General features: G+C 31.3%; 1 protein-coding gene across 4 annotated transcripts in view; it reads left to right on the forward strand.

Moving 5' to 3' along the window:
* The window catches only part of LOC135127269 (FMRFamide receptor), a 185,552-nt gene that overhangs the window by 4,815 nt on the left and 154,391 nt on the right, over positions 1–26,346 (forward strand). Inside the window, exon 1 of one of the 4 annotated variants that reach the window (XM_064053710.1) lies at positions 17,894–17,951. The exons of the other annotated variants lie outside the window; for them this stretch is intronic. Within the exon in view, the coding sequence (XP_063909780.1) occupies positions 17,933–17,951 (19 nt within the window). The 5' untranslated portion in view covers positions 17,894–17,932. Of the gene's footprint in view, positions 1–17,893; positions 17,952–26,346 lie in introns of those variants that run through there. 4 annotated transcript variants of the gene reach the window in all.

Consider the following 26,346-nt stretch of genomic DNA (forward strand, 5'->3'; position numbering starts at 1 on the left):
TCGCCCACATGAAATGTGGCAGTTATCAAGATTTTTTAAAAATTTTGATTCGAATATGGATATTCGTGTGCTCCGGGACGACAAACACGCTATATTTTTTGGATCAGCGCATTGAGATTTATATTAATTCTTTTAATTTTCTGACGATTTTAGGCAACTTTTCCAAAAGTTTAATTTTTTCAGTACCATTAAGAAATTTTTTACGTTTTTTCGACCACTTTTGAAAATTACTTAAAAAGATTTTCTTGTATATTTCGACCTTCATAAGTTGTTTTCGGCTTACGTACATAAGATTAAAAATAATAATAATTTCCTAGTTTAGAAATATTTTCTGGAAAAAAATTCTACTACTACTTTTCCAGTAAAAACATATATTTTCCAAATTTTGCATTTTCCAAAATTCGTTTCATTTGTTGCTCTAAAATTCTTCATGAATTCGAGTTTACGTGAAGTGTTGGTAAAACAATATTCATTTCCTCTTCAAGTTCTTCAAGGATCTGTTCTTGGTCCAACACCTTTCTTAGTTTACATTCATGATCTTCATAACCACAGTACAAATATCAATTTCACACAATTTCTAAAGATAAAACAGAAGCCAAATCACAAATCAACTGCCTAGAAATATTAAAATTTATTTGAATACTTGCACAGATTATATTTTGAAAGTGAAATTTTATGTCTGTGCTAAATTAGTCACCGCTTAAAACGGTTACCAAATGAAATAAATACTAGACACACGATGCACAGTTCCTGAGTAATAGCCCCCATAAAAATAAATAATGTCCATTTAACAGTCATAAATACAAAAGAATAATACAAACACGTCAAAATAAAGACATTCGTAAAATTTTTAAAATTATCCATACAAATGCAAACGCTAATAAGATTAAAATTTATTTGAATAAATTTACAAGCTAATATCGTGTGATCAAGATAGTGTGTAATAAATTCTAGAACATGAAATTTTATGTCTGTACTAAATTAATCATCGTTTAAGTGATACACGACTTGTGTTTAAAAATAGCCCGACTCCACTTTAAGTTCAAAGTTAACTCGTTCACATTTTTTTAAATCAAAATTTTGTAATCATTATATTTTAACGAAAAACACAAACACGTCCGTACACGAGGCGCTAGTCGAGTAATTAAACTGATTACAAATTTACACATCATAATCTTATTACAAATTACAGGTTGTTTTCAAACATTTTTACTTGATTGACGTTTCAGTGTGTCGCAACATAACCCGATTTTCTCCCGACGTTGCAATGAAGTTATTATATGAAAAATCGAGTTCAGTTCATGCTTTAACCGCGCTTTAACTAGCAGCGTGATTAATGAAGGCCTTAATCGTCCTTGACATTAAAGTGTTGATTTGGAAACCGACATTTTAGACGCGGACTGCACTCTAGACGCAGCCACTGGAAAAACTGATTTTAATTACGTTACTCACTTAACTGTTTCGTAATTTTATAAATGGATTTAATCCAAAACTACAGTTTTAATTTTCTAAAATGGATGATGTAAGTGTGGAAAGAAAAAATATGTTTTACACGAGATTGTTGATTGTTGACTCTTTAGCATTATTACAATGTAAGTAATAAATAAATTAAACGCTTTATGGAATAGCTATGTTTAATGCAAATTTAACACTTGATAACTAAATGTAATCACTTAGAAATGTTATTCCCACGTGTAATAAAGTCAAGTGGTGTTTCATATTCAATGCTACTGTATAATGAATTAAAAATGTTGCTTATGTATAATGGATATAACTGTCACTTGAATTAATACAGATTTTTTAAAATCTAACATACTACGAAGAAAACGCATGAACTTTGACCTTTGCTTCCACGTATTTATCAATTTGAGATTAAACTTAGCGTTTAGACGTGAACCGACTGGAATCACTGACCTTTCGCTGAAACCTCCCCTCGCAAAAACTCACAAACAACTCTGATTGGCCATAAAAGCCACTTTTGAGTGCAGCCACCTTGATGCTCCCAGATCTGCAGATACCAGCGTCCTTATCTGCAATTTAATTGCTCATTTTCATGCCCATAAATAACGGAATTAATTACAGCTGCTATTAAAAGAGTGCGCAGCGCTGTGTAAACACGACGAAAAAAGAGAAAAAACGAGTAGGATTTTCGCTGTGAGTGACGGCCACAGAACTAACATTGTCGGGATTTACTCTCATCCCTCGACCCTCTATGATAAATAAATATTTTATCTGGACACCGGACAACTATTATTGGGGTTGTAAAAGAGGTTCCAGGGATGGATAAACCGCGCTCATAACGACCCTTTTTGTTTGGTGTGAATAATCCATTTGTCACACGGTGTACCCGATACTGATAAACCAACTGTCAAATAATTGGCGCGCGTTTCGAACCCCCCAATTCTTATCGCAATCATTTCGCTGACAAACGCGATCCAATTTAATTTAAATTCCCACAATAAAAAACCTGTCAGTGTTGCCAACGTACGGTCCCCAGTCGTATCAATTTATTTTGACAGGTGCATTTGCTTATCTCGCTTTCACTCCAGGATCAAAATTTAAATATCGAGCGACGGTTCTAAAACGGCTATAAATCACGGATAATTTACTAGTTAGTGGAGATTAAGGGATTTGTTGATGAAGATGGGGTGCAAATGTTGATGAATGACCGCCTGAGACTCGGAAGAGTGAAAAACACAAATAATAAAAGAAAACAACAAAAATAAATCGCCGAAGGCCTCTGCTTCGTGTAAACTTATTTATCAGGAGCGAGCTTTATGCGTCCGATGAAATATGAACCCGGAGGCTGTGTTTATTGGGTTTTTTGGGCATCGAATTAAGAAAAAGAATTAGCTTGGTCGGTACATAAATAACGGTTTTGTGGTAGCGGGATTTTACGGTCGACGGATGATTGATGAAAGTCGTAAATCAGTCGATTCAAATTTTATAGAAGATGGCTATTTCATGGAGGTAGTGTTAAAGTATTCATTACATTTTTGTTAATTTCATTCATTTTATTAATAATAATTAAATTGTATACCTGAGAGCAGCTCTTACCTAAAGAAGAAATCTCTAATAACGATCTGGATGCCGCCACAATCTTTTAAAAGCAAACTCGCAGTTGGCGCAGATAAATCCCACCAGCTCGACTAGGAACCGCGCACTCCGCTTCCACCACGTGTTTCTGTGTTATTTAACCTCAATTCCATTTAAATTCGCCATATGATCTTGTGAAATTTTAAACAACAAATAATTATTATTTGAGATTAAAATTGAACAACACATTATTTATATGATGGAAACATTCATCAACAAATTATTTACAAAACAAAAACTAGCAAAGATTTATAAAAACAAAAGATCTGGTGTGAAATAAAACTTGTGAAGATAAAATATTACGTGAGGTTAGAAACTGCAGAGCATGAAAGTTTACGTTCGATTTAAATTATACAGCAAAGAAAATTACTGAAGCAAAAATTGTGAGATAGAGAAATATTGTATGAGGTGAAAAATTGCAAATCTAACAAATTTACATGAGATTAATATTTGCCACACTTTATCAACGATTCAAACGAAGAGTTCGTATGATATGAATCCTGACTAAGTGAATTTCATGAAATCTCCTAGTAAGTGATTTATCTAAATAAATCTAATGTCTCTTAAATTGTGTTAGCACCAGTTAACGATTAAAATCCTAACCTGAACTGTGAATTTACAAACATTGAATCCCCACCTACTATTTTCTTAGAGAGTATGTCATTTGCTACAATCAGACTTACCTTAGCAAGTGCTAGCCCCGCCCATCCGCCCTTTTCCTAATTTTATTTCTGTTCAGTGCAATATGCACTTTTCAATCTGAGCAGATAAAATTATCAGTCAAATAGAGGTGGGGTGGGTGGGCGGGGTTAATTTTACATATGTTCCTCCTTTGAGTGAGAGTGGGAACTAATCGAAGCTGGCTTATACAAAAATAAATAAATAATAAAAGCGGCAATTGCAACTTTTTTTTCTATTTACATTAAGTAAGATTAACTTTTTTCTACACTTTAATGAGCAACCAGTAGCCCCGCCCACCTACTTCATTCTAGTAACTACTCTTAATATTGTTCAGCTTTACCTTTGTAAGTACTAGCCCCGCCCACCCGCCCTATATTTTCTCAGAAAATGTATTTTTCCAAATTCAGTCTTATCTTATCAGATACTAGCCCCTTCCCCACCTACTATGTTCTTAGAGAGTATGCCATTTGCTAAAATCAGTCTTACCTTAGCAAGTGCTAGCCCCGCCCATCCGCCCTTTTCCTCATTTTATTTCTGTTCAGTGCAAGATGCACTTTTCAATCTGAGCAGATAAGATTATCAGTGAAATAGAAGTAGGGTGGGTGGGCGGGGTTAATTGACCCTTTTCCTGTAAGCAAAGTGAGTAGACATTATATAAATTCCAATGATACAGAGTGAGACAACATCGCGCAGGCGAAGTCAGTTTTTTGGAGCGCCAAGTTAAAATTAACCAATGAGCGACAGATTACGCATGTGTAGCCGGTTGCATTCTGTCAAAGCGGTTTGTTGTCACAGGCCTTTGCTCTGCTGCCGGAGTGCCGGATACTATTTCCAACGTGGTTTTGAAGATGCGTGCGCACGGAAAGTCACTATGGAAGTTTTACGATCTTACAGGAAAAGGGTCAATTATTTATTCTTCTGTAGAGTGAGAATGGGAACTAATAGAACCTAGGCTTATAAAAACATAAATAAATAAAAAAAGCGGCAATTGCAACTTTTTTTTCTATTTACATTAAGTGAGATTAACTTTTTTTTACACTCTAATAAGCAATCAATAGCCCCGCCCACCTCCTTCATTCAAATAAGTACTCTTAATATTGTTCAACTTTATCTTTGTTAGTACTAGCCCCGCCCACCCGCCCTATATTTTCTCCGAAGGTATGATTTGCCAAATTCAGTCTTACCTTATTAGGTACTAGCCCCCTCTCCGCCTACTATTTTGTTAGAGAGTGTCATTTGCCGAAATCAGTCTCATCTTAGCAAGTGCTAGCCCCGCCCACCCGCCCTTTTCCTAATTTTATTACTGTGGTGTGCAAGATACACTTTTCAGTCTGAGTAGATAAAATTGTCAGTGTAATAGAGCTAGGGTGGGTGGGCGGGGTTAATTTTATATATGTTCCTCCTTTGAGTGAGAGTGGGAACTAATCGAACCTAGGCCTCTAAAAAAATAAATAAATAAAAAAGCGGCAATTGCAACTTTTTTTTCTATTCACATTAAATAGGATTAACTTTTTTCTACACTCTTATGAGCAAGCAGTAGCCCCGCCCACCTACTTTATTCTAGTAGCTACTCTTAATATTGTTCAGCTTTATCTTTCTAAGTACTAGCCCCGCCCACCCGCCCTATATTTTCTCAGAAAGTGTCTTTTTCGAAATTCAGTCTTATCTTATCAGATACTAGCCCCCTCCCCGCCTACTATGTTCGTAGAGAGTGTCATTTGCTAAAATCAGTCTTACCTTAGCAAGTGCTAGCCCCGCCCACCCGCCCTTTTCCTAATTTTATTTCTGTTCAGTGCAAGATATACTTTTCAATCTGAGCAGATAAAATTATCAGTGAAATAGATGTGGGGTGGGTGGGCGGGGTTAATTTTACGTATGTTTCTCCTTTGAGTGAGAGTGGGAACTAATCGAAGCTGGCTTACAAAAAAAATAAATAAATCAAAAAAGCGGCAATTGCAACTTTTTTTCTATTTACATTAAGTAAGATTAACTTTTTTCTACACTCTAATGAGCAACCAATAGCCCCGCCCACCTACTTCATTCTAGTAATTACTCTTAATTATGTTCAGCTTTATCTTTGTAAGTACTAGCCCCGCCCACCCGCCCTCTATTTTCTTACACGATGTCATTTCTCAAAATCCGTCTTGTTCTATCAAATACTAGTACCGCCTACCCACCCTCAATTTTTTTAGAGAGTATGTCATTTGCCAAAATCAGTCTTACCTTAGCAAGTACTAGCACCGCCCGCCCGCCCTCTGTTTTCTTAGAGGGTGTCATTTGCCAAAATCAGTTTTATCTTATCAAATACTAGCCCCTCCCACCCACCCTTTATTTTCTTAGAGGGTATGTCATTTACCAAAATTAGTCTTATCTTAGCAAGTACTAGCGCTGAAAAGTCATTATAAAGATGTTTTATTTATCTCAATTGTAGAGAATTTGTGATCAGCGAACTCTTATCATATTATTTTTGTCTTTGGTGAGATCAAGACTTTTTTGTAGATTTGTGTCCCCAGAAGTTATTTCCGGCCTCGTTTTTTTTTTTTAATTCTATTTTTAAATCGAAAATTTCTAAAATCTTATTCTGGGAACGTAATTATGTTGTATTTTTCGAATAAGCACATCGATATTTATATCCTAGGATTTTTTGAGTATTTTTAGACAACTTTTTCAAGAGTTCAATTTTTGAAAAGTTCGATTTTCCTTCCACCATCTTCCAAAATTTCTTAAAGAGATTTTTTTTGTGGATTTTTATATGCAGAAGTTACTTTCGGGCTCGATTCTTTGAGAACTCCTACAATGTTTCCAGAATCGTTCAATGAATTATGGCAGTTTTTGGGATTTTCTTCAAAAAATATACTTTCAAACCAAAAATTTTGAAATCTTTATACAGGAACATAAATATGCTGCATTTTTCGAATCAGTACGTCGAGATCTATATCTTGGAACTCCTTTGTGGATTTTTTTTATGGTTTTTTCAAGAGCTCAATTTTTCAAAAATCAGAAAAATTTCAACTTTTTTCTCAGGATGTTTCAGGAATCTTAGGATGTTTCAAGAATTGGTAATGAATTATGGAAGTTTTTAGGATTTTTTCAAAAAATTGATTTTCAAGTCGAGAATTTCTAAAATCTTGTTTCAGGAACCTAAACATCCGATATTGTTCGAATCAGCACGTCGAGATTTATATCTCAGAATTTTTTCTGGATTTTTAGGCTACTTTTTCAAAAACTCATTTAAAAAAATGACTTTTCGACCATCTTCGAAAATTATTTAGAGATTTTTTTGTAGATTTCGATTTTCAGAAGTTACTTCCGACCTCATTTCTCAGAAAACTCCTAGGATGTTGCCAGAATCGCCCAGCAAATTATGGCAATTTTCAAGATTTTTGAAAAAAAATTATTTTCGAACCGAAAATTTCTATCCTTAACATGCTATATTTTTCGAACCAGCACCTCGAGATCTACAGCTCAGACTTTTTTGTGTTATTTTTAGACAATTCTTTAATTCTTTTGAAAATTTCGACCTCTTTTTGATAATCTTCGAAAATCACTTTAGAGATATTTTTTAGATTTTGACCTACAGAAGTTACATTTGGCCTCATTTTTCAGAACACTCTTATAATGTTTCAAGAATCGGCCAATGAATTAAAGTAGATTTTATGATTTTTTCAAAAAATTGACAGAAGTTACTTCCAGCCTTATTTCTCAGAAAACTTTTATGATGGTTTCAGAATCGCCAATGAATTATGGCAGCTTTTGAGATTTTTAAAAAAAAATCACTTTCAAGCCAAAAATTTTTAAAATGTTGCTCCAGGAACATAAACATGTTATACTTTTCGAATCAGTACGTCGAGTTCTATACTAAGATTTCCGTTGTAGATTTTTAGATAATTTTTTCAAAAGCTCAATTTTTCAAACACTAAAAAAATTTCGACTTTTTACGACCTAGACAGATTTTTGTAGATTTCGACCTCGAGAAGTTCCTTCCGGTCTTGTCTTTCAGAAAACTTCTAGGATGTTTCAAGAATCGGCCAATGAATTATAGCATTTTTTAGGATTAAAAAAAATGACTTTAAAAGCTCAATTTCTGAAAATTTGTACTTCTTCCGACTATCCCCCGAAATTTCCTAAAGGAAGTTTTTTTGTTAATTTCGATATCCCTAAGTTAGTGTTGGCCTCATTTCTTCGAAACCTCCCACGATGGTTCAAGAATCGCCCAATGAATTATGAGTTTTTACAATTTTTGAGAAAAAATTAATTTCAAACGAAAAATTTCTAAAATCTTGCTTTAAGAACATGAACATGCTAAGTTTTCGGATCTTTTGAAGAGATTTAATTTTACATCACTGCATGCTCGGCGAAATATGCTCTTGAATCGCTTCTTATATAATCTTCTTTATAATGGAACTGACTGTTCTGTGCTCTTGGGTAAAATTAATTTTCTTGTACCACGACTAAATACTCACCAACATATTTCTTTTTATATTAACTCTGCTAGAACTAATGCTCTAGATAGATCTCCAATTAATTTAATGTGCGGTTTATTTAATTGTATTTCTGATAACTGTGATATTCATAATGATTAATTAATTTCGATCTCTGTTAACTTGCTTTTCTAGCTATTTTTTGTAGGAGTTTATTTTAGTTTGTTGATTGGGAAAATCTTGCTCCGTGACCAACAACACGCAATATTTTCCGACTCAGTTCGTCGAGATCTAGAACCCAAATTTTTTGTGAATTTTTAGGCAAATTTTTTTTTTGACGATTTTTCCAAAAACTCAATTTTTCAATACCCTAATGAAATTTTTGATTTTTTTTTCACCATTTTCGAAAAATATGTAGACATTTTTGTAGATTTTGGCTTCCGGTCGTTGTTTTGGCTTTATTTCTTAGAAATAAATATAATTTTTCCAAAGTCGGCAATACCAAATATGGTAAAATTTTGAATTTCTGAAAAATTGAATTTTAAACCGAATACTGGGAAAATCTTGCTTTGTCACCAACAACACGCTATGTTTTTCGACTCAGTTCGTTGAGATCTACAACCCAGATTTTTTTGTGAATTTTTAGGCAACATTTCCAAAAAGCTCAATTTTTTAATACTACGAAATTTTGACTTTTTTTCAACCATCTTTGAAAATTACATATGGATTTTTTTTTACCGATATCGTTCTCCAAAAGTTATTTTTGAGTTCATTTCTTAGAAAACTCCTACCATTTTTCCAAAATCGCCCATATTTATGAAATAACAATTTCCAGGATTTTAAAAAAATTTGGATTTCAATCGGATATTTTAAAAACTTGGCTTCTGTAGGATAAACACGATAAATAAAATTATTTATTTTTCGAATCAGCACGTTGAGACTTGTCTTATATGCTACAATTTTTTGCTGATTTTCGGACGATTTTTCCAAAAACTCAATTTTTCATAACCCTAATGAAATTTTTGATTTTTTTTTCACCATTTTCGAAAAGTACGTAGAAATTTTTGTAGATTTTGGCTTCCGGTCGTTGCCTTGGATTTATTTCTTAGAAATAAATATAATTTTTCCAAAGTCGGCAATACCATATGTGGCAAAATTTTGAATTTCTGAAAAATTGAATTTTAGACCGAATACTGGGAAAATCTTGCTTTGTTACCAACAATACATTATGTTTTTCGACTGAGTTCGTCGAGATCTATAACCCAGATTTTTTTGTGAATTTTTAGGCAACATTTCCAAAAAGCTTAATTTTTCAGTACCACGAAATTTTGACTTTTTTTCAACCATCTTTGAAAATTACATATGGAATTTTTTTTACCGATATCGTTCTCCAAAAGTTATTTTTGAGTTCATTTCTTAGAAAATTCCTACCGTTTTTCCAAAATCGCCCATATTTATGAAATAACAATTTCCAGGATTTTAAAAAAAATTGGATTTCAATCGGATATTTTAAAAACTTGGCTCCTGTAGGATAAACACGATAAATAATATTATTTATTTTTCGAATCAGCACGTTGAGACGTGTCCTATAAGCCACAATTTTTTGCTGATTTTGGACGATTTTTCCAAAAACTCAATTTTTCAACACCCTAATGAAATTTTTGATTTTTTTTTCACCATTTTCGAAAAATACGTAGAAATTTTTGTAGATTTTGGCTTCCGCTCGTTGTTTTGGCTTTATTTCTTAGAAATAAATATAATTTTTCCAAAGTCGGCAATACCAAATACGGCAAAATTTTGAATTTCTGAAAAATTGAATTTTAAACCGAATACTGGGAATATCTTGCTTTGTTACCAACAACACGCTATGTTTTTCGACTCAGTTCGTCGATATCTATAACCCAGATTTTTTTGTGAATTTTTAGGCAACATTTCCGAAAAGCTCAATTTTTCAATACTACAAAATTTTGACTTTTTTTCAACCATCTTTGAAAATTACATATGGAATTTTTTTTACCGATATCATTCTCCAAAAGTTATTTTTGAGTTCATTTCTTAGAAAATTCCTACCGTTTTTCCAAAATCGCCCATATTTATGAAATAACAATTTCCAGGATTTTAAAAAAATTTGGATTTCAATCGGATATTTTAAAAACTTGGCTCCTGTAGGATAAACACGATAAATAATATTATTTATTTTTCGAATCAGCACGTTGAGACCTGTCCTATATGCTACAATTTTTTGCTGAATTTTGAACGATTTTTCCAAAAACTCAATTTTTCAATACCCTAATGAAATTTTTGATTTTTTTTTCACCATTTTCGAAAAATACGTAGAAATTTTTGTAGATTTTGGCTTCCGGTCGTTGTTTTGGCTTTATTTCTTAGAAATAAATATAATTTTTCCAAAGTCGGCAATACCAAATATGGGAAAATTTTGAATTTCTGAAAAATTGAATTTTAAACCGAATACTGGGAAAATCTTGCTTTATTACCAACAACACGCTATGTTTTTCGACTCAGTTCGTCGAGATCTATAACCCAGATTTTTTTGTGAATTTTTAGGCAACATTTCCCAAAAGCTCAATTTTTCAATACTACGAAATTTTGACTTTTTTTCAACCATCTTTGAAAATTACATACGGAATTTTTTTTTACCAATATCGTTCTCCAAAAGTTATTTTTGAGTTCATTTCTTAGAAAATTCCTACCGTTTTTCCAAAATCGCCCATATTTATGAAATAAAACAATTTCCAGGATTTAAAAAAAAATTTGGATTTCAATCGGATATTTTGAAAACTTGGCTCTTGTAGGATAAACACGATTAATAATATTATTTATTTTTCGAATCAGCACGTTGAGACTTGTCCTATATGCCACAATTTTTTGCTGATTTTTGGACGATTTTTCCAAAAACTCAATTTTTCAATACCCTAATGAAATTTTTGATTTTTTTTTCACCATTTTCGAAAAATTTGTAGAAATTTTTATAGATCTTGGCTTCCGGTCGTTGTTTTGGCTTTATTTCTTAGAAATAAATATAATTTTTCCAAAGTCGGCAATACCAAATATGACAAAATTTTTAATTTCTAAAAAATTGAATTTTAAACCGAATATTGGGAAAATCTTGCTCCGTTATCAACAACACGCTCTTTTTCGACTTAGTTCTTCGAGATCTATAACCCAGATTTTTTTGTGAATTTTTAGGCAACATTTCCAAAAAGCTCAATTTTTCAGTACTACGAAATTTTGACTTTTTTCAACCATCTTTGAAAATTACATATGGATTTTTTTTTACCGATATCGCTCTCTAAAAGTTATTTTTGAGTTCATTTCTTAGAAAATTCCTACCGTTTTTCCAAAATCGTCCATATTTATGAAATAACAATTTCCAGGATTTTAAAAAAATTGGATTTCAATCGGATATTTTAAAAACTTGGCTCCTGTAGGATAAACACGATAAATAATATTATTTATTTTTCGAATCAGCACGTTGAGACCTGTCCTATATGCTACAATTTTTTGGTGATTTTTGGACGATTTTTCCAAAAACTCAATTTTTCAATACCGTAATGAAATTTTTATTTTTTTTTCACCATTTTCGAAAAATACGTAGAAATTCTTGTAGATTTTGGCTTCCGGTCGTTGTTTTGGCTTTATTTCTTAGAAATAAATATAATTTTTCCAAAGTCGGCAATACCAAATATGGCAAAATTTTGAATTTCGGAAAAATTGAATTTTAAACCGAATACTGGGAAAATCTTGCTTTGTTACCAACAACACGCTATGTTTTTCGACTCAGTCCGTCGAGATCTATAACCGAGATTTTTTTGTGAATTTTTAGGCAACAGTTCCAAAAAGCTCAATTTTTCAATACTACGAAATTTTGATTTTTTTTCAACCATTTTTGAAAATTACATATGGAATTTTTTTTTACCGATATCGTTCTCCAAAAGTTATTCTTTAGTTCATTTCTTAGAAAATTCCTACCGTTTTTCCAAAATCGCCCATATTTATGAAATAACAATTTCCAAGATTTTAAAAAAATTTGGATTTCAATCGGATATTTTAAAAACTTGGCTCCTGTAGGATAAACACGATAAATAATATTATTTATTTTTCGAATCAGCACGTTGAGACCTGTCCTATATGCTACAATTTTTTGCTGATTTTTGGACGATTTTTCCAAAAACTCAATTTTTCAATACCCTAATGAAATTTTTCATTTTTTTTTCACCATTTTCGAAAAATTTGTAGAAATTTTTATAGAATTTGGCTTCCGGTCGTTGTTTTGGCTTTATTTCTTAGAAATAAATATAATTTTTCCAAAGTCGGCAATACCAAATATGGGAAAATTTTGAATTTCTGAAAAATTGAATTTTAAACCGAATACTGGGAATATCTTGCTTTGTTACCAACAACACGCTATGTTTTTCGACTCAGTTCGTCGAGATCTATAACCCAGAATTTTTTGTGAATTTTTAGGCAACATTTCCAAAAAGCTTTTCAATACTACGAAATTTTGACTTTTTTCAACCATCTTTGAAAATTACATATGGATTTTTTTTTAGCGATATCGCTCTCTAAAAGTTATTTTTGAGTTCATTTCTTAGAAAATTCCTACCGTTTTTCCAAAATCGTCCATATTTATGAAATAACAATTTCCAGGATTTTAAAAAAATTGGATTTCAATCGGATATTTTAAAAACTTGGCTCCTGTAGGATAAACACGATAAATAATATTATTTATTTTTCGAATCAGCACGTTGAGACCTGTCCTATATGCTACAATTTTTTGGTGATTTTTGGACGATTTTTCCAAAAACTCAATTTTTCAATACCGTAATGAAATTTTTATTTTTTTTTCACCATTTTCGAAAAATACGTAGAAATTCTTGTAGATTTTGGCTTCCGGTCGTTGTTTTGGCTTTATTTCTTAGAAATAAATATAATTTTTCCAAAGTCGGCAATACCAAATATGGCAAAATTTTGAATTTCGGAAAAATTTAATTTTAAACCGAATACTGGGAAAATCTTGCTTTGTTACCAACAACACGCTATGTTTTTCGACTCAGTCCGTCGAGATCTATAACCGAGATTTTTTTGTGAATTTTTAGGCAACAGTTCCAAAAAGCTCAATTTTTCAATACTACGAAATTTTGATTTTTTTTCAACCATTTTTGAAAATTACATATGGAATTTTTTTTTACCGATATCGTTCTCCAAAAGTTATTTTTTAGTTCATTTCTTAGAAAATTCCTACCGTTTTTCCAAAATCGCCCATATTTATGAAATAACAATTTCCAAGATTTTAAAAAAATTTGGATTTCAATCGGATATTTTAAAAACTTGGCTCCTGTAGGATAAACACGATAAATAATATTATTTATTTTTCGAATCAGCACGTTGAGACCTGTCCTATATGCTACAATTTTTTGCTGATTTTTGGACGATTTTTCCAAAAACTCAATTTTTCAATACCCTAATGAAATTTTTCATTTTTTTTTCACCATTTTCGAAAAATTTGTAGAAATTTTTATAGAATTTGGCTTCCGGTCGTTGTTTTGGCTTTATTTCTTAGAAATAAATATAATTTTTCCAAAGTCGGCAATACCAAATATGGGAAAATTTTGAATTTCTGAAAAATTGAATTTTAAACCGAATACTGGGAATATCTTGCTTTGTTACCAACAACACGCTATGTTTTTCGACTCAGTTCGTCGAGATCTATAACCCAGAATTTTTTGTGAATTTTTAGGCAACATTTCCAAAAAGCTTTTCAATACTACGAAATTTTGACTTTTTTTCAACCATCTTTGAAAATTACATATGGAATTTTTTTTTAGCGATATCGTTCTCCAAAAGTTATTTTTGAGTTCATTTCTTAGAAAATTCCTACCGTTTTCCAAAATCGCCCATATTTATGAAATAACAATTTCCAGGATTTAAAAAAAAATTGGATTTCAATCGGATATTTTAAAAACTTGGCTCCTGTGGGATAAACACGATAAAAAATATTATTTATTTTTCGAATCAGCACGTTGAGACCTGTCCTATATGCTACAATTTTTGGACGATTTTTCCAAAAACTCAATTTTTCAATACCCTAATGAAATTTTTGATTTTTTTTTCACCATTTTCGAAAAATACGTAGAAATTTTTGTAGATTTTGGCTTCCGGTCGTTGTTTTGGCTTTATTTCTTAGAAATAAATATAATTTTTCCAAAGTCGGCAATACCAAATATGGCAAAATTTTGAATTTCTGAAAAATAGAATTTTAAACCGAATACTGGGAAAATCTTGCTTTGTTACCAACAACACGCTATGTTTTTCGTCTCAGTTCGTCGAGATCTATAACCCAGGTTTTTTTGTGAATTTTTAGGCAACATTTCCAAAAAGCTAAATTTTTCAGTACTACGAAATTTTGACTTTTTTCAACCATCTTTGAAAATTACATATGGATTTTTTTTTACCAATATCGCTCTCCAAAAGTTATTTTTGAGTTCATTTCTTAGAAAATTCCTTCCGTTTTTCCAAAATCGCCCATATTTATGAAATAACAATTTCCAGGATTTTAAAAAAATTTGGATTTCAATCGGATATTTTAAAAACTTGGCTCCTGTAGGATAAACACGATAAATAATATTATTTATTTTTCGAATCAGCACGTTGAGACCTGTCCTATATGGTAAAATTTTTTGCTGATTTTTGGACGATTTTTCCAAAAACTCAATTTTTCAATACCCTAATGGAATTTTTGATTTTTTTTTCACCATTTTCGAAAAATACGTAGAAATTTTTGTAGATTTTGGCTTGCGGTCGTTGTTTTGGCTTTATTTCTTAGAAATAAATATAATTTTTCCAAAGTGGGCAATACCAAATATGGCAAAATTTTGAATTTCTGAAAAATTGAATTTTAAACCGAATACTGGGAAAATCTTGCTTTGTTACCAACAACACACTATGTTTTTCGACTCAGTTCGTCGAGATCTATAACCCAGATTTTTTTGTGAATTTTAATGCAACATTTCCAAAAAGCTCAATTTTTCAATACTACGAAATTTTGACTTTTTTTCAACCATCTTTGAAAATTACATATGGATTTTTTTTTACCGATATCGTTCTCCAAAAGTTATTTTTGAGTTCATTTCTTAGAAAATTCCTACCGTTTTTCCAAAATCGCCCATACTTATGAAATAACAATTTCCAGGATTATGAAAAAATTTGGATTTCAATCGGATATTTTAAAAACTTGGCTCCTGTAGGATAAACACGATAAATAATATTAAATATTTTTCGAGTCAGCTCGTTGAGACCTGTCCTATATGCTACAATTTTTTGCTGATTTTTGGACGATTTTTCCAAAAACTCAATTTTTCAATACCCTAATGAAATTTTTGATTTTTTTTTTCACCATTTTCGAAAAATACGTAGAAATTGTTGTAGATTTTGGCTTCCGGTCGTTGTTTTGGCTTTATTTCTTCGAAATAAATATAATTTTTCCAAAGTCGGCAATACCAAATATGGCAAAATTTTGAATTTCTGAAAAATGGAATTTTAAACCGAATACTGGGAAAATCTTGCTTTGTTACCAACAACACACTATGTTGTTCGACTCAGTTCGTCGAGATCTATAACCCAGATTTTTTGTGAATTTTTATGCCACATTTCCAAAAAGCTCAATTTTTCAATACTACGAAATTTTGACTTTTTTTCAACCATCTTTGAAAATTACATATGGATTTTTTTTTACCGATATCGTTCTCCAAAAGTTATTTTTGAGTTCATTTCTTAGAAAACTCCTACCATTTTTCCAAAATCGCCCATATTTATGAAATAACAATTTCCAGGATTTTAAAAAAATTTGGATTTCAATCGGATATTTTAAAAATTTGGCTTCTGTAGGATAAACACGATAAATAAAATTATTTATTTTTCGAATCAGCACGTTGAGACGTGTCCTATATGCTACAATTTTTTGCTGATTTTTGGACGATTTTTCCAAAAACTCAATTTTTCACAACCCTGATGAAATTTGTGATTTTTTTTTCACCATTTTCGAAAAATACGTAGAAATTTTTGTATATTTTGGCTTCCGGTCGTTGTTTTGACTTTATTTCTTAGAAATAAATATAATTTTTCCAAAGTCGGCAATACCAAACATGGCAAAATTTTGAATTTCTGAAAAATTGAATTTTAAACCGAATACTGGGAAAATCTTGCTTTGTTACCAACAACACGCTATGTTTTTCGACTCAGTTCGTCGAGATCTATAACCCAGATTTTTTTGTGAATTTTTAGGCAACATTTCCAAAAAGCTCAATTTTTCAATACTACGAAATTTTGACTTTTTTTCAACCATCTTTGAAAATTACATATGGAATTTTTTTTACCGATATCGTTCTCCAAAAGTTATTTTTGAGTTCATTTCTTAGAAAATTCCTACCGTTTTTCCAAAATCGCCCATATTTATGAAATAACAATTTCCAGGATTTTAAAAAAATTTGGATTTCAATCGGATATTTTAAAAACTTGGCTTCTGTAGGATAAACACGATAAATAAAATTATTTATTTTTCGAATCAGCACGTTGAGACTTGTCCTATATGCTACAATTTTTTGCTGATTTTTGGACGATTTTTCCAAAAACTCAATTTTTCACAACCCTGATGAAATTTTTGATTTTTTTTTCACCATTTTCGAAAAATACGTAGAAATTTTTGTAGATTTTGGCTTCCGGTCGTTGTTTTGACTTTATTTCTTAGAAATAAATATAATTTTTCCAAAGTCGGCAATACCAAACATGGCAAAATTTTGAATTTCTGAAAAATTGAATTTTAAACCGAATACTGGGAAAATCTTGCTTTGTTACCAACAACACGCTATGTTTTTCGACTCAGTTCGTCGAGATCTATAACCCAGATTTTTTTGTGAATTTTTAGGCAACATTTCCAAAAAGCTCAATTTTTCAATACTACGAAATTTTGACTTTTTTTCAACCATCTTTGAAAATTACATATGGAATTTTTTTTACCAATATCGTTTTCCAAAAGTTATTTTTGAGTTCATTTCTTAGAAAATTCCTACCGTTTTTCCAAAATCGCCCATATTTATGAAATAACAATTTCCAGGATTTTAAAAAAATTTGGATTTCAATCGGATATTTTAAAAACTTGGCTCCTGTAGGATAAACACGATAAATAATATTATTTATTTTTCGAATTAGCACGTTGAGACCTGTCCTAAATGGTACAATTTTTGCTGATTTTTGGACGATTTTTCCAAAAACTCAATTTTTCAATACCCTAATGGAATTTTTGATTTTTTTTTCACCATTTTCGAAAAATACGTAGAAATTTTAATAGATTTTGGTTTCCGGTCGTTGTTTTGGCTTTATTTCTTAGAAATAAATATAATTTTTCTAAAGTCGGCAATACCAAATATGACAAAATTTTTAATTTCTAAAAAATTGAATTTTAAACCGAATATTGGGAAAATCTTGCTCCGTTATCAACAACACGCTGTTTTTCGACATAGCCCTGATTTTTTTGTGAATTTTTAGGCAACATTTCCAAAAATCTCAAATTTTTAATACGAAATTTTGACTTTTTTTCAACCACCTCTGAAAATTACCTACAGAAATTTTTTTACAGATGTCGACCTCCAAGTTATTTTTGGCTTCATTTCTTAGAAAATTTCTACCGTTTTTCCAAAATCGCTCATATACCAAGTGACATGGAAATCAGAACACACGGTAATAGTACGAATATTTTAATATTTTTTTGCAACATGTTTGTTAGTGTAAGATAAATAAACGATCAGTTTTTCTGCCATATCTGTACTAGTACTTGTCAAGATAAGACTGATTTTGGCAGATGACATATTTTACAAAAATAAAGGGTGGGTGGGCGGGGCTAGAAGATGTTACCAAGATAAGACTGATTTTGGCAAATGTCGTTCGAACACTCTGAAAACTCGCCAAGGACTTTTATATGACCTTAGATTTGTAGAAGCTCGCTTTCTTATTTGGTTTTTTACGAATTTTTATGACTATTTTTTGTCCCTTTTTTAGATTTGTTTTATTATTAAAATAAATGATCAATTCTAAGATCTCGCTATAAGCCACAGCAGGTATTTTTTTAAGATTTTCCTCTGTTATCATTAATTATAGCCCAGTTACCCCAAGAAAATATTGATTTTCAGCACCGAAATTACAATTATTTTGACGACACACTATCGTAAATATTTTTCTTTCTGTCCGTTCTCTTTAAACGTAACAAGAAACCACCCACACCGAAACACTATAAAGTCCCCACCCCCTCCCCCTCCTACCCAATAAATGCCGCCCTCATATTCTTTCCAGTTACGCCACCGAGCAAACACTTTGGCGAAAATTGCATTTACTAAAGCAAATGTTTAACAACCGATGAGTTCTGCACAGAGGAGCTTCTGCATCCCGGGTCGACTTTTCCATAATGCGTCCTCCAGGATCGAAGATCCCATTCCAGGAATTATCCCGTGCCTCGGAGGGAGTGGTCGGGATCCGTCTTTCTTTTAAAATAATGAGATCGGACCACGGATTCGCTTGCGTCGGGGAAACGGGATTGCTTTGTCCGTGTCACCTGTCGGCGCGTCGGCCGAGCATGATCTAATGAGCGCGGCTACGGTTTATGTCGGAGTTGAGTCGTAAAGCGCGGTTTTAATTTCATATTTCAGCGAAAAATCGTGGTATCGCATGTGGGTTTACGCTCGCGATCTCTCGTTAATTTACGGCGGCTCTGGAGCAGACAATAAACCATTTCTGGAAAACACAATGGGCTTGTTGTGAAGGCGTTTATCAGAAAACGCACGCGAGGCTGTAAAGGTTTTATTATTTTAAAGCGGCTACAAACTAAAACAATGTTGGAGGGGAAAAAACTGGTCGGAAGCTATTTTGACAGAACTTTTCTCACCACTGAAGTAGGTCTTCTTTTTCGTTTGTCTGTGCTGTTTATTATACTCATAAATTATGAAACTACTGGACTGATTGTTATGAATTTGGCACATTTAAAACTGAAAACTAAGTATTTTCAATATATTTCCAGCCAGACAGACAAACAGACAGGCAGACGTAAACGGGGGACCTGTTTTTTCGTACTCTAGGGGCCATGAAAGCTCCGAAGTTTATCTCAAATGATCCGTATCTTTGTCAAATTTGCTTGCCGACTTCGTCACGTCCACTCGTAGTCGCTAATCCTAAGAAAATGAAGTTTGCGTTAAATAAGGGCCTTCGGCGCTCGATAATTTAACCTGCGCAGCCTTTGTCAGCGATATTTTAATGTAAACGAGATATTTTAGCACAGATTCCGCATAATTTGCGTGTTTGTGTTTTAAGTAAATAACCTTCCTGGGATGGTTTATCGTAGGCAAACTAGCGCGACGATAATGCGAAATAAATTTGGTAGCAGCATAATAATCGAGCCGCAACCCGTGCGATCTCCCCAATTAAATTAATTAATTTCGGAAGATCAATAAATCGGTTTGCAACTTCTTTTTACTTTGATAAACTTTAAACTCGGGACTTTTCAGTAATCTGAAAAGTTTTTCCGGAGGAATTACCGGAATTGGATTTTGGATGCCAGACGGCAGGGAGAGTCTGGACGGAAATAATTGTTTTGAGAAAGATGTATGTCTCGTGGAGGAGATTTTTAATGGTGACCAATTAAAGTTTGATTAATGGGTAAATATTTGCTGCCGTTGATGTGAATTCCTGCCCGTGGCGGTCCGGAATTCGATTTATATGAGGCCTGCGATATCCATAAATCAAAAGCAAATTACTCACACATCGCGACAGGTAAATATAATAAAGTTGAGTAATAGGACGCGGGGACTGGTTCAAATGGTAATTTGATTATAGAAATTAACATAAAGTTTGTTGGATTTCGCTAAGTTGGAGATGCACAGCTGCAGCCAGTAATACAAAGAAACGCGATCTTCGGGATAATTAAGACGTTCGCAGTGAGGCGAAGCGAAGCGATAATCAAGTTAAAAAGGACACATTTTCTATAAACAAGTTTGGAGAATTTTATTTAATTTGTTTTTACGCGTTGCATACAGATAAGTTTTCTAAAGGGCAAGTTCCACGGTGCGTGACGTCTACGAGCGTTCTAAATGTAATTTTTGTTTAATTGGTTTACTAGTTCGATTGATAGATGTCTCTATTTTGAAAGTACGGGTAATCAGGTTGTTGTTTTGAATGAAAATGATGACTCTCATCAGGTAGTTTCCATAAAGCGGCTATCAAAAGTGGTAAAGGAGGTAAACAACTTTTTCAAATCGTGTAACAACGTTGTTATCCCTGAACCTAGATTTAAATCCATTTATAGGAAAATTATATTGTTTAACGAAAATTGATCGAGGAAAATCGAGGTGTCCAGTTGCCTCTACAATTAATACGCCTACTCCAAGATTTCTAAGAGGTTAATAATTTAGTTGACCAAACCAGAAAACGCATCCTACGTTGTACGTGGGTGTATAATAATAATATTAATAATAATAATCCCAGACTAAGATTTTTGAAATTTTCGGTTTCAAATTTTTTTTTAATTTCTCAAAAATGGCCATATTTCATTTTTGTGATGCTTGGAAAAAGGTCAAAAATTTGGTAAGTGATATCGAAAATTTGAGTTTTTGGCAAAGTTACTTAAGAATACACAAAAAACTCTGGAATACAAATCTCGATATATAGCTAAGATTTCGAAAATTTTAGGTTCCAACTCAAATTTTTAAAATATCCCAAATATGGCTTCATTTTGTGATTCTGAAAAAGTTGTTAGAATTTTGGAATAAATGTTATCGAAAATGACTTCTGGAAGTCGAAATCAAGAAAAAATTTCTTTGGGTAGTTGTCGAAAGTGCCCGAAAAAAGTAAAAAAAATTATAAAAGGATATTGAAAAATTGAGCTTTTGACAAAAATCTGAAAAATTCTGGGATGTAGATATCGACGTGCCGATTTAATAAATGATGGTCTCAAACCAAAATTTTCAATATTGTCAGTTTCAAAATCAATTTTTTAAAATATTCCAAAAATTGTCATATTTGATTTTGGAAAACAGGATGGAATTCTTGGGCAAATGTTGTCGAAACTAAAGTCTCTTTGGGTAATTTTCGGAAGTGCTCGAAAAAAATAAAAAATTTATTGAAGGATTTTGAAAAATTGAGCTTTTTCAAAAACCTATGAAAAATTCTGGGATATAAATTGATATCGACGAGCTAATTTCATAAACGTAGTCTTGATGGCCTCAAACCAAAATTTTCAAAATTTTCAGTTTTAAAATCAAATATTTTTAAAATATTTCAAAAATTGTCATATTTGATTCTGGCAAACTGGATGGAATTTTTGAAGAAATGTTGTCGAAAATGACTTCTGAAAGTCGAAACTAACAAAAAGGCTCTTTGGGTAATTTTCGAAAGTGCTCGAAAAACATAAAAAATCATAAAAAGATTTTGAAAAATTGAGCTTTTGACAAAAGTCAATGAACAATTCTCGAAAACTGGATGGAATTTTTGAAGAAATGTCGAAAATGATATCTGAAAGTCGACACCGACAAAAGTCTCTTTGGGTAATTTTCGAAAGCGCTCGAAAAAAGTAAAAAAATGCATAGAAAGGGATTTTGAAAAATTGTGCTCTTGACAAGACAACATGAAAAATTTATGTATATAGATATCGACGTGCTGATTTAATAAATGATGGTCCCAAACCAAAATTTTCAACATTGTCAGTTTCAAAATCAAATTTTTAAAATATTCCAAAAATTGCGATATTTGATTTTGGAAAACAGGATGGAATTCTTGGACAAATGTTGTCGAAAATGACTTTTGAAAGTCGAAACTAACAAAATGTTTCTTTGGATAATTTTTGAAAGTGCTCGAAAAAAAATTAAAACATTCATAAAAAGATTTTGAAAAATTAAGCTTTTGACAAAAAACTATGAAAAATTTTTGGATATAGAATTCGACGAGCTTATTTAATGAACGTAGAGTGTCGATGCCCTCAAACCAAAATTTTCAGTTTCAAAATCAAATTTTTAAAATATTCCAAAAATTGTCATATTTGATTTTGGAAAACTGGATGGAATTTTTGAAGAAATGTTGTCGAAAATGGCTTGTAAAAGTAGAAAGTAACAGAAAGTCTCTTTAGGTAATTTTCGAAAGTGCTTGAAAAAAATAAAAAAAAACAAAAGGATTTGGAAAAATTGAGCTTTTGACAAAAATCTATGAAAAATTCTGGGATATAAATAGATATCGACGAGCCGATTTAATAATCATAGTGTTGATGGCCTCAGACCAAAATTTTCAAAATTTTCAGTTTCAAAATCATATATTTTGAAAATATTCCAAAAATTGTCATATGTGATTCTGGCAAACTAGATCGAATTTTTGAAGAAATGTTGTCGAAAATAACTTCTGAAAGTCTAAACTAAAAAGTCTCTTTGGGTAATTTTCGAAAGAGCTCGAAAAAAATACAAAAAATCATAAAAAAATTTTGAAAAACTGAGCTTTTGACAAAAATCTATGAAAAATTCTGGATTATAAAGAGATCCTGGAAAACTGGATGTAATTTTTGAAGAAATACTGTTGAAAATGACTTCTGAAAGTCGAAACTAACAAAAAAGTCTCTTTGGGTAATTTCTGAAAGTGCTCGAAAAAGAAAATCATATATGAATTTTGAAAAATTGGGCTTTTGACAAAAATCTATGAAAAATTCTGGATTATAAATAGATCCTGGAAAACTGGATGGAATTTTTGAAGAAATACTGTTGAAAATGACTTCTGAAAGTCGAAACTAACAAAAAAGTCTCTTTGGGTAATTTCTGAAAGTGCTCGAAAAAGAAAATCATATATGAATTTTGAAAAATTGGGCTTTTGACAAAAATCTATGAAAAATTCTGGATTATAAATAGATCCTGGAAAACTGGATGGAATTTTTGAAGAAATACTGTTGAAAATGACTTCTGAAAGTCGAAACTAACAAAAAAGTCTCTTTGGGTAATTTCTGAAAGTGCTCGAAAAAGAAAATCATATATGAATTTTGAAAAATTGGGCTTTTGACAAAAATCTATGAAAAATTCTGGATTATAAATAGATCCTGGAAAACTGGATGGAATTTTTGAAGAAATGCTGTCGAAAATGGCTTCTGAAATTAGAAACTAACAAAAAGTCTCTTTGGGTAATTTTAGAAAGTGCTCGAAAACAGTAAAAGATTTCAAAGAAAGGGATTTTGAAAAATTGAGCTTTTGACAATAAACTATGAAAAACTTTTAGATATAATTATCGACGAGCTGATTTAATAAACGTAGAGTGTTGATAGTCTCAGACCAAAATTTTCAAAATTTTCAGTTTCAAAATAAAATATTTCAAAAATTGTCATTATCAGTTTCAAAATCAATCAATCAAAAATTGTTATATTTGATTCTGGAAAAGTGTATGGAATTTTTTAACAAATGTCGTCGAAAATTACTTCTGAAAGTCGAAACTAACAAAAAGTCTCCATGGGTTATTTCCGAAAGTGCTCGAAAAAAATAAAAAAAATCATAAAAGGATTTTGAAAAATTGAGCTTTTGACAAAAAATTTATGAAAAATTCTGGTATACAAATAAATTCTGGAAAACTGGATGGAATTTTTGACGAAATGTTGTCGAAAATGACTTCTGAAAGTCGAAAGTAACAAAAAGGCTCATTGAGTAATTTTCGAAAGTGCTCAAAACAGTAAAAAATTTGATAGAAAGGGATTTTGAAAAATTGAGCTTTTGACAAAAAACTATGAAACATTTTTAGATATAGATATCGACGAGGTAATTTAATATACGTAGAGTGTCGATGCCCTCAAACCAAAATTTTCAAAAACTCGGGAATACAAATCTCGATATATAGCTAAGATTTCGAAAATTTTAGGTTCCAACTCAAATTTTTAAAATATCCCAAATATGGCTTCATTTTGTGATTCTGAAAAAGTTGTTAGAATTTTGGAATAAATGTTATCGAAAATGACTTCTGGAAGTCGAAATCAAGAAAAAATGTCTTTGGGTGGTTTTCGAAAGTGCCCGAAAAAAGTAAAAAAAATTATAAAAGGATATTGAAAAATTGAGCTTTTGACAAAAATCTGAAAAATTCTGGGATGTAGATATCGACGTGCCGATTTAATAAATGATGGTCTCAAACCAAAATTTTCAATATTGTCAGTTTCAAAATCAATTTTTTTAAATATTCCAAAAATTGTCATATTTGATTTTGGAAAACAGGATGGAATTCTTGGGCAAATGTTGTCGAAACTCAAGTCTCTTTGGGTAATTTTCGAAAGTGCTCGAAAAAAATAAAAAATGTATTGAAGGATTTTGAAAAATTGAGCTTTTTCAAAAACCTATGAAAAATTCTGGGATATAAATTGATATCGACGAGCTAATTTCATAAACGTAGTCTTGATGGCCTCAAATCAAAATTTTAAAAATTTTTAGTTTCAAAATCAAATATTTTTAAAATACCTCAAAAATTGCCGTATTTGATTCTGGAAAACTGGATGGAATTTTTGAAGAAATATTGTCGAAAATGCTTTCCGAAAGTAGAAACTAACAAAAGTTTCTTTGGGTAATTTTTGAAAGTGCTCGAAAATAGTAAAAAATTTCATAGAAAGGAATTTGGAAAAATTGAGTTTTTGACAAAAAGATGAAAAATTTTTAGATATAGATATTGACGATCTGATTTAATAAATGTAGAGTGTTGATGGCCTCAGACCAAAATTTTCAAAATTTTCAGTTTTAAAATCAAATATTTTTAAAATATTTCAAAAATTGTCATATTTGACAATTTGAAAATTTTTATACATAGATATCGACGTGCTGATTTAATAAATGATGGTCCCAAACCAAAATTTTCAACATTGTCAGTTTCAAAATCAAATTTTTAAAATATTCCAAAAATTGCCATATTTGATTTTGGAAAACAGGATGGAATTATTGGACAAATGTTGTCGAAAATGACTTTTGAAAGTCGAAACTAACAAAAAGTCTCTTTGGGTAATTTTCGAAAGTGCTCGCAAAAAGTAAAAGATTTCATCGAAAGGGATTTTGAAAAATTGAGCTTTTGACAAAAAAACTATGAAAAATTTTTAGATATAGAATTCGACGAGCTTATTTAATGAACGTAGAGTGTCGATGCCCTCAAACCAAAATTTTCAGTTTCAAAATCAAATTTTTAAAATATTCCAAATATTGTCATATTTGATTCTGGAAAACTGGATGGAATTTTTGAAGAAATGTTGTCGAAAATGGCTTCTGAAAGTAGAAACTAACTAAGTCTCTGTGGGTTATTTCTGAAAGTGCTCGAAAAAAATAAAAAAAATCATAAAAGGATTTTGAAAAATTGAGCTTTTGACAAAAATCTATGAAAAATTCTGGAATACAAATAGATTCTGGAAAACTGGATGGAATTTTTGAAGAAATGTTTTCGAAAATGACTTCTGAAAGTCGAAACTAACAAAAAGGCTCTTTGGGTAATTTTCGAAAATGCTCGAAAAAAATAAAAAATGCATGAAAGGATTTTGAAAAATTGAGCTTTTGACAAACATTTTTGAAAAATTCTAGGATATATATAGATATCGGCAAACTGATTTAATAAATCCAAAGTGATGATGTCCTCAGACCAATATTTTCAAAATTTTCAGTTTCAAAATCAAATATTTTTAAGATATTCTAAAAATTGTCATATTTGATTCTGGAAAACTGGATGGAATTTTTCCAGACATGTTGTCGAAGACAACTTCTGAAAGTAGAAACTAACAAAAAGTTTCATTAGGTATTTTTCGAAAGTGCTCGAAAAAAATTAAAAAAATTCATAAAATTTTCAATTTCAAAATCAAATATTTTTAAAATATTCCAAAAATCGTCGTATTTGATTCTGGAAAACTTTAAGGAATTTTTGAAAAATTGTCATCGAAAATGACTTCTCTTTGGGTAATTTTCGAAAGTACTCAAAAAAAATTCATAAAAGGATTTTGAAAAATTGAGCTTTTGACAAAAATCTATGAAAAATTCTGGCATATAGATTCTGGAAAACTGGATGGAATTTTTGAAGAAATGTTGTCGAGAATGACTTCTGAAAGTTAAAACTAACA

The sequence above is a fragment of the Zophobas morio genome, unplaced genomic scaffold (genome assembly GCF_036711695.1).
Source record: "Zophobas morio isolate AGI-343-1 ecotype UQ-CSIRO unplaced genomic scaffold, CSIRO_AGI_Zmor_V1 ptg000011l, whole genome shotgun sequence".
NCBI lineage: Eukaryota > Metazoa > Arthropoda > Insecta > Coleoptera > Tenebrionidae > Zophobas > Zophobas morio.